Source organism: Chrysochloris asiatica, unplaced genomic scaffold (genome assembly GCF_000296735.1).
Source record: "Chrysochloris asiatica unplaced genomic scaffold, ChrAsi1.0 scaffold00046, whole genome shotgun sequence".
Lineage (NCBI taxonomy): Eukaryota > Metazoa > Chordata > Mammalia > Afrosoricida > Chrysochloridae > Chrysochloris > Chrysochloris asiatica.
This window is the reverse complement of record NW_006408564.1, coordinates 7,111,436-7,129,091: the sequence shown is the minus strand read 5'-3', so window position 1 is coordinate 7,129,091 and position 17,656 is coordinate 7,111,436. Positions and strand designations below refer to the sequence as shown.

General features: G+C 39.2%; 1 protein-coding gene across 1 annotated transcript; it reads right to left on the bottom strand.

The window, feature by feature from the left end:
* Positions 1 to 12,341: 12,341 nt before the first annotated feature.
* PDE12 (phosphodiesterase 12) lies at positions 12,342 to 15,803 on the bottom strand. The gene is made up of 3 exons (XM_006862069.1): positions 14,435 to 15,803; positions 12,980 to 13,058; positions 12,342 to 12,812 (listed from the first exon to the last, which is right to left on the bottom strand). Exons 1-3 carry the CDS (start codon positions 15,740 to 15,742, stop codon positions 12,370 to 12,372), a joined length of 1,830 nt encoding a protein of 609 aa, XP_006862131.1. The 5' UTR covers positions 15,743 to 15,803; the 3' UTR covers positions 12,342 to 12,369.
* Positions 15,804 to 17,656: the final 1,853 nt, after the last annotated feature.

The following is a 17,656-nucleotide window of genomic DNA, read 5'->3' as shown; positions in this document are numbered from 1 at the left end:
TTTCTTTTTAGCAAAATTAATTTGCATACTTTACATACTGTGAACAATAATATAGATCTCAGTAGGTTTATTAATTGTTTAAATTAGACACAAAATATGGGTTGTTATGTGTATAACAGTGGGGACCAACTTAAAAATTTCTCTCTCTTTGATAAAATATGATTTTGATACTGTACATTTGTAAAGTCAAATCAAGGAAAGCTGTAATAAAATGCACTGCCCAAAAAGCATGTATGTACGTATGTGTTTGTTTCACAGCTAACATTCATTTTTAAAAAATCAAGTGGTTTGCACTGGAAGAAGAATACACACACTGCTGGTGATATTACTCTTGTGCAAAGTCAGTACAAAGTTCACAGGCACCTTTCTTTTAACTTTACAAATTTCAGAATGTCAGAAGAAAGGCGCCCAAGTTTTGTTTTTGTTTTCCAAACAGCTATCTAAGGCAATAAAGGTATATATACTACTCACATCAACTACTTTATTAGGTTATTATGGATTCGACTTGACGACCTATGAGTAAACTTTTTTTAATGATTCTTAATGGTTTGTATAAATTTGGTTAAGATTATGGATTGAAAATTTATTTCTACAACCAAGTACATACTGGTAAAAAATATATTTTGAAAGATTTGTATGAAAAAAGAACCTACAAGATTCAGCGAAAGGAAATTGGGATTAAGTAGTTGGTAATTGTCAAAATCATGTTATTGGGATCAAGTATAGCTTCACTTGTGTCACTTGTGGACTTTTGTCTTTCCTAAGCCAACCAGACGAATTTTCCTCCTTTCTTCCTCTCCCCTCAATAAAAAAAATGTCTCATTTCTTGTTGGATAAAAGAAATATGGTGCAGTATATATATATGGCTCGATAGGGAAAGCATTGGACTGCATACAACAAGGTTGGTGGTTCCAGCCCACCAGCCTCTGTCAGAAAGATGAATGTTTTGGTACTATAAAGTCACTGAGTTAAAACTAACTCTATGGCACATATCATATGTAGTTTCAAAGGATGTTAAAGAAAAGACAGGAAATTTCAGTAGCCTCAGTGTAATTAAATTGTCACACTTAATTTTAAAAGCTAATAAATAAATTGAAGACGCTTTCATGCACTCTGAGGGGCGTTTGAAGAGAATTCCATATAATCATACTTGCAGTATGAACCAGATCTTAAAATTATCATCAGAAATGACATCATTAAAAAACTCTAATTGCCAAAAAACCCCCACAAAACTCTAATTGCCTAATTTCTGTTAAAACAATTTAAAAATTATTTTCAAGATTATTCTGTTTAAAAAGTTATGGTTAACTGATGGTGGGGAAGAACATTTTATCTACAGAAAATACTCTTTACTCCAAGTAATAGTATTATTTTCTTTTAAAACCAAATAGAAAATATCCCTTTACTTCATCTCTCCACTCTACAACAGAAGTAAGTGATTAAATGCTTTGGGGAAAAGTATATACTGAGTTAACCTCTAGAATGTGTTTGAACATCCATGCAATACAAACAAGGTCCCTCCATTGACCTGATTTTTGAAATGTTCCAGTATTTATTAAATACTTGGCACTGTCAAGATTCATTGCTTTTACTGTTCACTCAGACATTAAAGTCTGTTAGTTGTGACCTCTCCTACAGGACGCAATATAGTAGCCCTTAGATTAAGAAGTATTTTGTCAAATTTGTTAAGAGGGAGTTTGGTGTGGTGCTGTTGTAAGATAAACACTGGACTGTGAGGTTGGGGGTTCAAAACTACCAACCTCTCCTTGCAAACCATTCTATACAGTGTTACTATGTGTCAGAATTGACTATGGCAACAACAACGATAAAGAAAAACTAAAGAGGAATTGTGATTCCCTTAAGTTTATTAGCAGCAGCAGCACTGGGAATAGACCATGTTTATCTGTTGTCTTTCTGCTCCCATAAAGATTTACAGCCTTGGAAGCCCAGTTCAGGGTCGCAATGAGTCAGAACTGACCACGGCACATTACAACAACATTCTGCTGTGGTTCTGTAGGATCAACACTTGATTGCAAACCACATGGTTGGCAGTTCAAACCCAACAGCTGCTCCTTGGAAACCCTATCCAGTGGCTATGAGTTGGAATTGACTTGATGATACTAACAATATACCCCTGTTCAAGGAGCCCCGGTAGTGTAGTGGACTGAGTTGGGCTGCAAACTGCACGCTTAATCCTTTGAATCTACCAGTTCCCTGGGAGAAAGATGAGGCTTCACTGTCGTGGAAATTCCATACAGGGTCACTATGAGTTGGAATTGACTCCACAGAATACAACCATCATCCCTTTATTCGGAGTCCAGGTGTGGTGCTCAGGAGAATCATTGGACTGCTAATTAAAAGGTCTGGTTCAAGCCTTGCTATGAGTCAGAACCGAATGGATGGTACTAAGTCCATAATATTTTCCAGCTGTTTAATCTAGCTTCTCTTTTAATACCAATATTTTGGTACATACTTGGTCCCAATGATGTTTCTACCTCTTCACCTTGCATACCCTCTTGAAAATAAAATTTAAACGTTAGATAAATTTTCTAGTCTCAGGGTCTCATTAGGTGCCGTCAAGTCAGTTTCGACCGAACAGCGACCCTATGCACACCAGAAACTAATCACTGCAGCTACTACGTCAGTTTATCTCCTTGAGGGCCCTTCCTCTTTTCTGCTGAACCTCCACTTTATCAAACTTGATGTCATCTACAGAGTCCCTCCTGGTAACACGTCTGAAAGTATGCAAAGTCTTCACCATGCTTGCTTCTCAGGAATATTCTGGCTGTACTTCCTCTAACAGATTTGTTTGTTCTGGTAACCCCTAGTACTTATAATAATCTTCAATGCTAATTAAAATACATAAGACACTTCTATGGTGGTGGTGGCAGTGTGCTGTGGAGTTGGTTCCGAGTCATAGCGACCCTGTATAGCGTTTCCAATGCTGTAAATCTTTTTGGGAGCAGAAAGCATCTTTCTCCTACTGAACAGCTGGTAGTTTTGAACTAAAGACCTTGAGGTTAGCTGCCTGACTCATAACTACTACGCTACGTTCCTTATTCACTGTCCAACTTTCACATGTATGTGAGTCAATGAAAATACCATGGCTTGCTCAGGCCATCTTAGTTCTCAAGGTGTAGGAATATGTAATAATTACTTTCAGGCAGTGTGCGATCAAATGTGACATTTTTGGTCATGGAGGGTTTTTTTATTTTTAATGGTCATGGAGGTTTGAAAGTGATTTCTGATTTTGAAATTGTTAATGTGCTTATCCTTGGTGGCATGCTAGATGTTTCTCAACAGTACAAATTTACCATGACTGAGCCATAAGAGCAAAATTAGTATATGTGCTAGCACATTATCTGAAGATTTAACAGTGGGGAAATTAACAAAGCAGTTGTAAAGTTTGATTATTGAGGTCAAATTTGGAATGGAAGAATGAGATTGGAAATAACTATTTGCAATTTAACTCTTCCCAAAATCAGCAGAGCTAGTTGTTAGGATAGTACTAACACATCAAGAATTCTTCTCAGACATTTGTTGATATAACCAACTAAGTTACCTTTTTAAGAAAATGATAAGAAATTAAATACTAGCTTTACAGTCTTAATCTCATCAAAGTAATCTAAATATTTTACTTTAAAGTCTGTATTAGTGAAAAATAGAATTGGTTATTAAAGTTCTCCTTGACAAATTTCTTTAAATACAGTGTGACACTATGTTCAAGTGCCTAACTTGAAGTTGTTATGACCCACAGTTGAATGCCATTACATTGTCAAAACAGGTAAAGATCTTTCTGGTATACTCTACTTTTAGCTAAAATAATCTGCTATCAGCATTGATACCCTTAGTTCCATGTCATTGTTTGGATCTGCTTGAATGTCTGGCAGTTTTTTGGCAATGTAATGCTTCAAGTATTTTTGAGTTATCTTCAATAAAACTTGTGTGTTGTATTGATGATACTGTGTGACAATTTGCATTCTGTTGGATCATCTTTTGTTTTGCAATGGGCACAAATAATGGATAGATCTCTTCAACTGACTGGCCAGCTAGCTCTTTCAAATTACCTTGCAAAAGACAAGTAAGCACTTCCAGTGTTGTATTCTTTTGTTGAAATATGTCAACTGATACTCTCCTTCCTGAAGCCTTGCATTTTTGCTAGTGCCTTCAGTGCAACTTGGACTTCTTTTAATACTATTAGATTTTGATCATATACTACTTTCTGAAATGACTGAAGATTTGCCATTTCTTTTTGGTATAGTGACTTTCATTTTGATGCTTCCAGGAATTGACGGAATCCTAATTGAAATGTTTCAACAAACAGATACAGCAATGCAGGCCGTCACCTATGCCAACTGGAAGACAGCTACCTGTCCAACTTAATAGAAAAAAATCCATATTTGTGCCCATTCCAAAGAAAGGTGACCCAAGAGAATTGAGACTCGTCCAACAATATCACTTAATACCACATGCACGTAAAATTTTGCTGAGGATATTTCAAAAACTTTCAGCAGTACACTGACAGCTGTTAGAAATTCAAGTCGAATTCAGATGGAGATGTGGCATGAGGGATATTGTTGACGTCAGGTGGATCTTGGCTAAAAGCAGAGAACACCAGGGAGATGTTTACTTGTGCTTTATCGACTGTGCTAAGGCATGCGACTGTGGATCGTAACAAACTATGGATAACATTGCAAAGAATAGAAATTCTAAAACAATTATGCTCATGCAGAACTTGTTCACAGACTGAGAGGATACTGTGATTTAAAATTAGGAAACAGATATGTCAAAGTTATATCCTTTCACCATACTTACTCAATCTGTATGCTGGGCAAATTACCCAAGCTAGAGAATATGAAGAACGATATGCAGATAACAACCTTGTTTGCTGAAAGCAAAGAACATGACTTATGACTGTCAAAGAATACAGCCTTCAGTATGGACTACACTTGAACATACAAGAAATAATTGTGAGGATGGTGCAGAACTGGTTTTATTTTGCTGCACACAGGGTCCCTATTAGTGGGAACCTACTCAATGGAACTTAGTAACTTGAAGTTACATTGCTACTTTTGTTTATTAGACAAACATTCCTTGGTCTAAAGCTGTTTCATAAAAATGAAAAGGTAGTTGCTTATGGTATTCTTGGTACAATGATTTTTCTATATTAATAGTAAGAGCAGTAACCATCCCTTCTGAAGCTGAAAGTTAACTCAGCCAAAGAATCAGGCAGTTACGCTAGTGGATTTCTGCTAGGTTATCTGTGTGTGGAGCTCTGGTAACGTAGTGGTTACGAATCGGGCTGTGAACCGCAAGGTCAGCAGTTCGAAACTACTAGCTGTTCTGCGGGAGAAAGATGAGTGTTTCTGCTCCTCGGAAACCCTATACAGGGTCACTATGAGTCGGAATCGACTCCACTGCAAACAACAACTTCTGTGTGTTAAGTGACAGCAGGATCAGGTTTCCTTCCTGATCTTATCAATGATTTCTGCACTCTTCTCATGGTATAACTCTGGTATTGTGGGGCCTAGCATTGCAGTTGCTCTTAGGGACCCAGGTGTTTTGGTGTCGGTGCTTGTGTTCTTTATTAGGTGTATTGAGTGCCATTCAAATTAATGAAGTGCTAAAAAAAAAGGTCACTTTTGCTTACTGGGTGGTGGCCCTGACATAGTAAGTGAAGGATGATAACTTAAAAAATTGGGTAAAAGGAAGAAGTTGGCAATTAAAAGGCAACAATTTAAAATCAATGATCTGAATAAACAGTTCTGCAGATACACAAATGGCCAAAGAGCATATGAAAAAAATGTTCAATATTAGCTACCCAAAATCACAATGAGCAAATGCCACTGTTGGGAAAAAATGTAGAAAAATTGAAACCCTTACACGTTGCTGTTATCCAAGACAACCTCTTTGGATAAATGTTTGGGAGTTGCTAAAATGTTAAGTAAAGCTATGTTACCCAGCAGTTTTAAACCTATGTATAAAGCCAAAGTGGAAATAACAGTATCCATTGAGGAATGGGCACATAAAATGTGGCATTTCCACATAACAGATAAAATAATGAAGAATCTAGAAAACTTGCTAAGCTAGTCAGTCACACAAAACTACAATGCTGTATAAAAACCAAACCAAACTCACTGCTATTCAGTTGATCCTCATATAACAGAACAATTCCTTAGGTTTTCTGCGACAACCGCATCTTTTTTCAGTGGCTTGGCTGGTGGGTTTGAACCACTGGCTTTGTGGTTAGCAGCTTACTGCTTAACCCACTGTACCACCATGACTCCTTACAATACTGTATAATTCCATTTATATGAAATGCCCAGTATAGGCTAACTCTGAGACAGGAAGTAGATGAATGGTTCTCAGGAGTTTGGAGGAAGAGCTGCTAATAGGTATGGGAGTTTCTTTTGGAGCCCAGTCTTGTCAACTGATTTGACATGCAGTGATAAAAACAGCCCTTAAAGAGAAACAGATGAATTCAGAAGAGCCAAAGCATCAGAAATTCTTTGACTTAGGATGATGAAAAAGAACACAAGTTAGGATACAAAAGCCCTATTTCTCTAGGTATGTAATAAAAGCAGAAGAAAGGGGTAACCCATGCAATTCCATAATATAGTAGAGTTTTTTAAAAAACTATAGCTTGAGCGGAGACATCCTTTCTTGTTTCAAGATATCCGTTGGGTCGCTGTGGGTCAGAACCGACTCAACGGAACTTAACAACATACATAATTGGAATCCTGATGTGACACTGTAATATAAGAGGATTGCTTAAAGTCTACAGTTCAAACTCACCAGCTACTCCTTGGAAACCCTGTTGTTAAGTGCTGTCAAGTTGGTTCTGATGCATAGTGACCCTGAATAGGGTTTCCAAGGAGCGAATGGTGAGCCTGAACCACTGGCCTTGCAATGCAATGCATTAACCCTCTGTGCCACACCATGAATCCTTGGAAATCCTATGCATGGTCAATGAATCATAAGAGACGCAACATCACGTACCAACATACATTAAGAGTCCTGGGGTGTGGTGCTGAAGGATAAACACCAGACTGCTAACTGCAAGGTAAGCTGTTCAAACCCAGGAGCTGCTCATTGGAAATCTAACACAGGGATGCTATGAGTCACAAGTGACTTGAAAGCTCCTAACAGTATATATATAGCTAAGGTTTTCTTAAGAAAAGCTAGCTTTATTTCAAAATGATTTTATTACTGAATTTACTTTTTCTCCAAATGATTACATATAGGAAATAAAGATTATAAATTCTTTTTAAACTGTGTATAAGAAAACATCCAATATGAGAAAACCAAGTAAGTCATATCTAATTCTCTTTGGAACCATCCTCAGAATAGAAAACAAGTGGTAACAAGAAAAAAATGCAACCTAGGACTATTTCAACATTCCAGGATAACATTAAACTGAGTTACTGGGTAAAATGGATTACACTGTAAATCCTTTACATGCAAACTAACATATAAAAATGGATTGAAGATGGTTAGTTTACTTTTAGTGAAGTTTATCAAATTTCTAATTGTGAATAAAAACCTAACACTGACTATATTAATATAGATTTGACAACCTAGTTTGCTATCCAGCTGGTAGTCTTTTGTTATACTGCGGGGGCATCAGCCATCTGAATTATTTTTAAGGCCTACAATTTAGATACAAATTTTTTTTTATTATTGTTTGCCCCTGGCTACAATGTGATTCAGAGTCCTGGTGTGATGTGGATTAAGCACTGGACTGCAAAGTCACTTTGAACTGCAAGGTCAGTGGTTCAAGCTCATCAGCTACTTCTCGGAAACCCTACACAAGGTCACTATGGGTTGGAACTGACTCAACGGCATTTAACAACACCACCATGATTCAAAACAAAAAGAGGAGCCTGCTTGCAAAGTTTTTTTTTCTAAATTGCTAGTGTTTAAGGTTGTATTAACTATGTGTTTGAAAAATAATTTTTAAAGATGATCTTGGATTTAGGCTTTTTCAAAGTCACAGATTTAGTTTTTAAAGGATTTTGATCTTTAAGATTATGCATTATAATTTGGTAAATTATATTCAGCCACAGCCTGGTGCAGCGCTGTAGGATCAACAAGGACTTCAAATGCACCAGGTGCTCCTCGGAAACCCCATACAGGACTGCTATAAGTCAGAAGTGACTAGACAGCACTAACAGCCATCTCAGTTTCTCAGGAATCCATCTAGCATTCATGGTATTTGCTTTAAAAAGTGGTAGGTAATGGAGCAAAGCCAACGGAAGTAGCAAGTTCATTTTTCTGAAGCAAGTCATTGTTAAGGAGACGCACATTTAAATGATCTATTTTGTGTAACATTTTTTTCCCTCCAAATCTCTTCAAAAGAAACAATGAGACTGACCTTTCTAACCTGACACAACCTGGTAAAAAGGAGAAATTGCATAAAATTGGAAAAACAAAATAGGTTTGGGTGATCCATTGTGAACAATGGCAGCAATGGCTCAGATCACAAATTAGAGATAAGTTTCACACATACTAGGATGGATATAATGAAAAGGCAAATAAGTTTAGTGAGGATGTGAAGAAACTGGATTGCTCAACCACTGCTAAAAGAATTGTGCAGCTGCTACAGAGAAGTTTGGCTTATTCTCAAAATTTTAATTATGGTATAAGTCAATAATTCCATTCCTAAAGGACTGTAAATGGACTGAAAAAGATAGTAGTACACTAATGGTTAAGCAGCACAACTCAAGTGTCCATTTGGATAAATGAAATGTGATAGTTGCCCACCAACACACAAAATCATTTTATGATGTGAATTCTAGAATGCATTGGTATCGTCTTCTCAGAATGTTCTTCTGAAATTAGTGCTAAATAATCAACCCAAGTTCATACAGTTCTAATATTCTCAAAGGATGCATGCCCCATAAAGCAGACCCACAAAGCTGGAATATTATCCAAAGCAGGTAAAATTCTTAAAAATTTTTCCTCCCTCCCCTCAAATGAAACCCAGTGTTGCTTGTTGCTTCTACATTGAGCAAAATACTAAAAAAAAATGTTTTAATTAAATACTTTTGAACTATATTTAGAAAACATTTTAGCATTGACCACAATTCTTCCAAGGCTTTTTTCTATAGAGTTTTCATGTGGGTCTTAGTAAGTGATAAAGTAATAGTTCAGACTTCTTTCTTTCCTTATACAGAAAGTCCCTGGGTTCTGAATGTCTGACTTGGAACACCTTTTACTTGTCCTTTAAATGTTATTTAAAATTTCTTCACTTTGAAATGATTGAACCAACCCCCTATTTCTAATTAATTACAATAACCTTTACTTGCTGCATGTGCAGTTTCTAGATAACTGAGAAGGTGCTGAGTGTTTTTTTGCACTGAAGTAAGCCTAAATAAGAAAATGCACCTATTCCGACTTAACAACAAATTCAACTTAAAGACACTCAGGAATGAATCTGGTTTGTAACCTGCGAACTGCCTGTATATGGTGTTTAGTTTTGTCCCAAACTAGTTTTCAGGGAACTTTACCTGTACTTCATTGCTAAAGAAAACATTGAAACATGTCATTTTCCATTAGGGAAACCCTCCCAATAGTGTTCTTTGGACCTTCTCTCCTATGTGTTTTGCTTCTCAGATATATCTCCAGACTGAAACCAGCATATTCTGATGAGCTCAGAAAAGTCACCACCCAGGGAAATTCTTGGAAATTTTTAGTATTTAATTTTTTAAAATATGACATTATAGCCAAAAATAATTTGTTAATGAACTATCACTGTACAAATTGGCTGTAATGACAATTTCACAAACTTTCATTTTAACAATGTGGTTTTTTAAAAAACATTTCTAGCAATTTATAGTCCATCAAATAAATTTCTGGAATGTTAATTCCTAAAGCAAGAATGTATAGCTTCATAAGAGCCTCTAGCAACTAGAAAAAGAATTGCTAGACTTTCCATGTTATTAAAATTAAAGGTACTAAAAATATCCAAATGCAATAGGAAAGTTCAGTCAAAAAGATGGTTATAAAAATTTTAACATTTCGGACTAACACTCTAATTCATGAGCAAATGAAAAATTTGGTGTGCTATTTGTAATTTTTTTAGTGATCCTTATCTTAGAACTCCTTGTTACAGATCTGACCAGTACTAGCGATTTGACCTAGTATTCTCAAATGCCTGCAGACAATGTGATTATACCATGTAGTCAGCAAACATCAAAATTCAGGACATGGAATGTGTGGGAAGTGATTAGCTTTTCACACCAGAGTTCAACCTAGCTAGCCATGGTGCAGTATAGTACCTGACTGAATGCTTTTCACATGGGCATGAACAATTATGTAATTTTTTTTCCCTTTCAGAATGTCTCTTAACTTTTTGCTGGTTTTCTTGCAAGTTATTGGATGGTCCTGTGAACATGTCTGAAAGCAGGCCAAAAACAAAGGAAGAAGGAAAAAAAAAAATCAAGATTTTGGCTTTTAATCTATCATTTTTATATTTGTCACCTAATGTTAAAATGCCCCAAAAAATGTTATTTAGGAAGGCACAATTAGGGAGTATCAATTTTTCATTTATAGTTTTTTCCAAATAAGATCCCAAGGAACTACCACCTTAATTTTTCCCTTAAAATCTTTTAAGGACTTCAACATCCAATTTGAAGTGTAGGTATATCCTCATTCTCAAATTTACTGAAGAGTTAACAATACAATGGATAATGAACAGAATATGAAAGTTACTTTTATCAAAAGAAGAAGGTTCTTATGGTATTGGATTCATAGATTAAAGAAACTGAAACAAGGACTTTAATGACTGGAAAATCAAAAGCTTTTCTTGAGGTGAGTGGGCTTTTATTACCCATGCTAGAAAATTAAATGACGTTTCAGAGAAAACACCAAGTTTATCCTGAAATTAAAGCATTACACATAATAACTGAGTAAAGCTTAGTTACCATTTTAGGCTAGACACTAATCCCAGTACAACCTTTTGTAATTTCTAATTGTAAAAAGTATTTGGCTTCATATTCAGAATCTTTTTACAATATAAATTATATATACAATGTTTTCCTATAACTCAAACTATAATGCTCAAGTCTATAAAAACGAGTTGTTGTTTTTTCCAGAGATGCCCAAAAATCCTACTACTCCTGTTTCTTCTATAAAAATTGACAATTTTGAAAAAACTTCTAGCATTAAAGCTCAGTGGTTTATCCAAAAGTTCAAGCTCAGTTGGTAGACAGTTTCTCATGATGTATTGTGCTATTTTCTCTAACATCATGTGGTCAAATGCCCTGTTGCTATAGGAGCATTTTTCATGGGCATGGTAAGTATAAGACAACGGGATCCAGTTGAATATGTTGCTGTTCACTTTTAATATTAAATTGTGCTATCATCCTAAAAATTAAAGTGAGCTGCACTAAGAATGAGGGCATAAATATATCTGTTTGCACCACAGGCTAAAAACTAAAATCTAAAAGACTGAAAACATTTGTTGATTGAAAAACAAAGGATGAGAAGCAATGAGAATAGGTTATGGTAACTTTAATCTTTTGTTAAAGTTGAAAACAAATTATACTACACTAATCAAAATGAGACGGAGGTCTGGTAGTGTAGTAGTTATGAATCGGGCTGTGAACCGCAAGGTTAGCAGTTCGAAACTACCAGCTGCTCCGCGGGAGAAAGATTAGGCTTTCTGCTCCCGTAAAGATTTACAGCCTCGGAAACCCTGTTCAGGGTTGCTATGAGTCGGAACCGACTTGACGGCACTTAACACAACAATCAAATTGAGGTAGAGGTAGACCCTAGTGTTATTCTTTCCCTGTGTTAGAACTTGGACTCCTGGTGTGGTGCTTTAGGATCATCACTGGACTATGAACCACAAGATAGAAGTTCAAATCTATCAGCTACTCCTTGGAAATCCTATACAGGGTTACTCGAGTTGGAAATGACTCAATGGCACATAACAACATGTTAGAACTTTATAGGCCTTTCACCTTACCTTGTATGCTTTTCTCCTCTAATTATAAAAACATGATTCAACTTGAAATGCTTGTCATAATAGAAAAATTATACTTTGGTACAAAAAACTCTTAATCACCAGCTTAAAAAAACAAAACGAAACAAAGCCTTATTGGGAAAAATGTATGCAATAATTCAGCCATCTTCCTGTCAGTCATAAATATATATTTTTTCCTCCACGTGTAGGGAAGATAAAAAAGGACAAAGAAAGTAAAATATGCAAACATTATGAAATCCTGTAATGAAGTCATTTGAAACATAACTAAGAGTCTGAACATTTTACCTTAGTGTCTGGTTTCTCTCTTTGAAGATTACATATAAACTCTGCTTAATATTAAAGTCTCCTACTAACTTCCTTTTCAAACTTATAACAAGTTCCTATTTCCATTTCAAATCACACACAAGTGCTATGTGATCAGAGGGATGTGAAACACTAGGTAAGGCCTGGTGGGTGGTAACTTCTTCATGACTAGGTAATGGAATTACCTGTTCAACCTCTAAAGCATTTAAGTCAATGAAAACATAATCCAGACATCCATGAAAGCCACCAACATAATTTGTGTAAGCAGGTTCACCACAAGCACTTTTCAGTTTGAAGAAATGGGAAAGAGACATGTTGCATCTTTCCTCTTCCCCATTGGAAGCCCAATCTTCATGTTCCTCTGGAATGTTGCCACTGATGACAAAATGATATACTCCTGTTGATGGCGTACTATTAAAGTCCCCACAAAATACAACTGGTATGCCAGGATAGAGATCGCATGACACATGTCTAATGTGAGCCAAGGCTACTGCCATTTGAATGAGACGAATGTACCCACCTATGAATATAAAGAACATTAATGTAAGTACTTAAAAAGTTGTCATTACGTAAAAACAACAAAAACCTTACATACAACATTACCTGGTGACATATATTTGTATAAAAGTTTTATCAAACTTATTAAGTCACCACGTTTGAATCTTTGCAAAACCAAATTAAACCTACCCTTTGGATGCCAGTAGAGATGGGTATTAGCAACACAAATCTTTTTAGATGAGTCCTTTGTAGACTGAAGAACTGAAACCTAAAATAAACAAAGTGCCAGGAGTTAATGTGGTGCCTGCCAATCTCCTGAATGTTTTTATTCAAAGACTATATGATGAACTGACATTTTATTTCACATCTGTCCCATACGGATAACTAAGATGTTGTTATTAAGTGCAGTCGATCAGGTCCAGCTTATAGCAGCTGGTGAGTTTCAATCACTGACCTTGTGGTCCAGTGTTTATATAAGCTTCAGTGTATACATGAATAAGTCTCAGAATAACATGTTTTAGTAACAGTCCACAATATAACGCTAGTCTGAAGAGAATAAACTTTGGATAAAAGTAAGGTTGGAGGCAGTACATAAGGTTAAGAGCAGGCTTTAGAATTGGGCAAATCTAGGTTTAAACATTCACCCTACCATTTACAGCAGTGTGACTGGAAAGAAAAGTTAGTTTTCAGGCCACCTTCATCATAGGTAAAAAGAGACATCATAGGGGATGGCTGCATAGATTCAATTAAGTGAGCTAATTGGAGGAGCATACTGGTGGTGGTGTGCTGTGGAGTCAGTTCTGACTTATAGTGAGCCTATATAGGGTTTCCGAGGCTGCAGATCTTAATGGGAGCAGAAAGTCTCATCTTTCTCCCACGAACAGCTGGTAGTTTCGAACTGCTGACCTTGCTGTTTGAAGACCGATTTGTAACCACTACACTACCAGAGCTCCTTTTGTTGTTGTTAAGTGCCCTGGAGTCGAATCCGACTCATAGAGACCCTGAACAGGGTTTCCGAGGCTGTAAATCCTTACGGGAGCAGAAAACCTTATCTTTCTCCAGCACTCCTTAGGTACTCAAAAAATGTTAGGTAACATTACTGTGAATAAATCAATTATCTGAAAAACACCAGGCAAACACACAATGACCATGTTTTTTAAAACCATAACCTTAAGCTAAGTAGCAGTTAACACACTGCCCACTGATGATGGACAATATAACTTGCTGGGTGAAAAATCCTGGCTCCTCACTTGTGTAAACTTGGTTAAGTAAACTTCACTATTTCTTCAAGTATAAAACAGGAAGACTAGCAGGATTAATGATACAGAATAGTTAATATAAGGCATTTAAATTGTAAGCACTTGAAAATGCATGAGAACAGTGCCTGGTAAAATGAAAACCAGTATTAGCTATTACTACTAGTCTTGGATTTAGTATGTGCCTCAGCCACTAGACTGTAAACTCCATGGAAGTCCCTGTTCGCCCTGTTAGGGACCCTTCAGCATGCCTGGCACATGAATGAAAGAGACTGTGCCCGAAGTGCTTTCAAAGACATCGGGGTTGTTTCACTTCAGTGTTCATCCTTCGCCCTCTTTCCCCCTCCAACTTCCAGACCCCTCAAAACGGGCAGAGGAGTTACTTTACCTGAAGGACAGAAGATCTCTGGAACACCCTTTCCTTCGCTGGTGGGTATAAAGCTAGTTTTTCTAGCAGTTCTTTGTGAAGTGGGTCGGACTCCAAGGCTTCATGGAAAGAAATGTCATGCTGGCTCAGCAGGCTGAACTTGGACTTTCGGTAGAAGGTGGCCAGACCTTCATGCTGCTTGATTCGAAAAACGCCCTCTAGGCCGAAGGCCTCCAGGGCAGGCACCAGGCTGTCGGAAAACACGGCGCGGTCCACCTCCTGCAGACAGATGAGGTCGGCATTGAAGCCTGTGAGTTCCTTCTGGATGAGGTTCTGGCGGTAGTCGAGCTCCAGGGCGTAGGGGGCACAGTATGGGTACAGGACTGTTCGGGAGAATTCGGTCTGAGCATACGTGTCGGCCAGGATGTTGTAGGAGACCGTCCGGATGAGAGAGTCGTCCGTCACCTTTTTGGTGTAGAGATGCCGGTGATCAAAGGTGCAGGTGCCGGGTCCAGCCTCCACGGGACAGACACTTTCCAGCTCTCGGCTAGGACCGAAGCGCTGACCGTTGCCTGGGGTGCAATGAAGCTTGAGCCGTAGTCCGATGTCGGCATTGGACGGAGTGAAGACGCGCTCGTTCACACCCGTCTCGGTCCAAGTAGGGGAAGCGGAGGTGGGAGACAAGGACGAGGGGCCCTCGCCCTCCGGCGCCATGGCTCGGGGCTTAACTTCCCTGTACCAGCGAAAGAGGGAGCCCGCGGGATCCCCAAATTCCAAGCTGAGCTTGGGGCACACGGGAAAGCCAGCCATAACGTAGCGCGGCAACTGCAATTCAGTGAAGGCTGGTGGGTTGCGCTCCACCTTGTACTTGACGTCGCCGATCTGCAGAACCGCGCCGTCCTGCCAGGCATCCACGTTGAGCACGTCCTCAGCCACCGCCTCTTCCCGGTAGTATAACTTCACCACGGGTTCGCAGGGCGCGCCCGCCTCGGGTCCAGGCCCTGCACCATCAAAGTCGCTGCTTGCGTTCGGCCGGTTTTTCCTGCTCTTCTTGGCCGCCACGGCCTTGGCATGACCCTTAAGGGCGTTGGTGGCGATCCGGCTAAGGACTCGACCCAGTGGTTCGCTCTGGTCGCGCTGCATATTCTTGTGGCTGCCGTCCGCCAGAGCGAAAGACAAACTCAGCTTGGGTTCCGTGGGCACGCAGCGCACTACCGCGCGCTCCATAGCTCCTGTCGTTGCTTCAGTCCCTGTCTCGGCTCGGCCGCGCCGCTCCACCGCCGTCCGAACCCCACGAAACGCGGCGCGGGCCCTTGGGAGCCTCCACATGTACCTGGTGGTGGCCCAGAGGCTGACAAGATCGATAGCCAAACGGTACCCTTGCGTGAAGTGGAGCGAGAGAAGCAGCAGTCACCGGTGCCGGCACCCATTCAGTCCCTTCAACTTCCGGCTGGCAAGGAAAGAGTGCGAGATGCTTCTGCAGCACAGTTTCGCCAGGCCTGCTCGCCGGCTCCTTTTTTTTTCTTTATAATGTAAGCTGGTTGATAATTTCCTCAGTTTAATTTTCATTACTAATTATGGTTATAAGTATTAAAATTAAGAGCATATAGAAGTTTCAAAGGGAAATATTAGATTACACGACTTTGTCGAAAATGCAGGCTCGAAGCAGAAGTGACAGTGCCCCAAATCGGAAGTGGTTGGGGCGGTGTTGCGAATTCTGCTGGCGTAGACGGAGGCGGAGCTTTTCTGGAACACTAGGCGTCCCGCGCTTTTCTCGCGTTGCGGCGTACGGAGCTGCCAGAAGCCACTCCTCTGAATTTGGGAGACTGTCACTCAAATCCTCACCGTTATGCTGCGCACCCAGCTAACTCGCTTTCTTCAAGTTGGTGGGTTTGCCTCAGGTCGTGCCAACTTCTTGTGAGACTTTGTTGTAAGCCTTGGTGGTGGTGGTGGTGGTGGTGGTGGTGGTTATGTGCCGTGGAGTCGGAACCGACTCATAGAGACCCTGTGTAGGGTTTTCGAGGCTGTAAATCTTCAGGAGAGCAGAACGCCTCATCTTTCTCCCGCAAAACGGCTGGTAGTTTCGAACTGTTGGCTGTGCGATTAGCAGCCCGACTCGTAACAATTACGCTACCATATGCCCTTACTCATCTCTTAAAAATTTGAATTCCTGAGAGTTTATTGTCTCAAGGTTACACAGGTAGTAAATTGGCAGAAATAAATAACAATGACAAACTGCGAAAAGCTGTGCCTTTTTAGGACCCAAAACCTCAAACCTTTTGCTATAACTTGGATTCTGACTCTTGGCGACCCCATATGTTAAAGATTAGCACCAAGTTTCTAGGATTTTCTTGGGGTTAGTAGTCAGTGTAAACTGCGCTACCCAGGGACCTTAAAGAGATAGGAATTCCCTCTTCCCTCCTTTTTTAGTGCAAAGAAAAAACAACCTAAAACCTGTTGCTGTCAAGTTGATTCCGACTCATAGTGACCTTGTAGGATTGAGAAGAACTGCCTAGCCGGGTTCCAAGGCTGTCAGTCTATGGTAGCAGACAGTCTCATCTTCTGTGGAGTGCGTGGTGGGTTCAGACTTTGAACTGACAACTTTTAGGTTTTAGGTTAGTAAACAACTTATTGTTGTTGTCAAGTGCCATCGAATCGGTTCCGACCCATAGTGACCCTGTATAGGGTTTCCAAGGAGCAGCTGGTGAGCTTGAACCACCGACCTTGCAGTTCAAACGGCTTTGCAGTCTGGCGCATTAACCCACAGCGCCAGTAGACCACTAGGGTCCCTTAAAACAGCTAAATTTGAATTTCAGGCAAACAAGGAGTAATAATGGAACATTCTTATTAAAAAAAACGGTTCCTCTTTCATCTGAAATTCAAACTAACTGGGCATTCTGTATTTTATCTGGCAACCCTATTTCTATTAAAGGGTTTGAAGTATAAATGAACTTGTTTGTAGACAGAAAGAATTCCAGCGTGCATGAGCCCAGGGAAGTGAGAAACAGGAGAAAGATAGGCAGCCACTAAATTCTCTAGTGTGTTCTGAGCTACAATGTGTTCTGAATTTTCTTTTAAGTAAAAGGGAAGCCATTGGAGTTGTTTTGCATGTATTTATGGATCCACTGAGTGATGAGTAGGACTGTAAAGTAATCACTTGACTTCAAGGTAGATTTGAACTGCAACATTTGCAGTTCAAACTCACCACCTGGTCCTCAGAAACCCTATACAGGTTCACTGTGA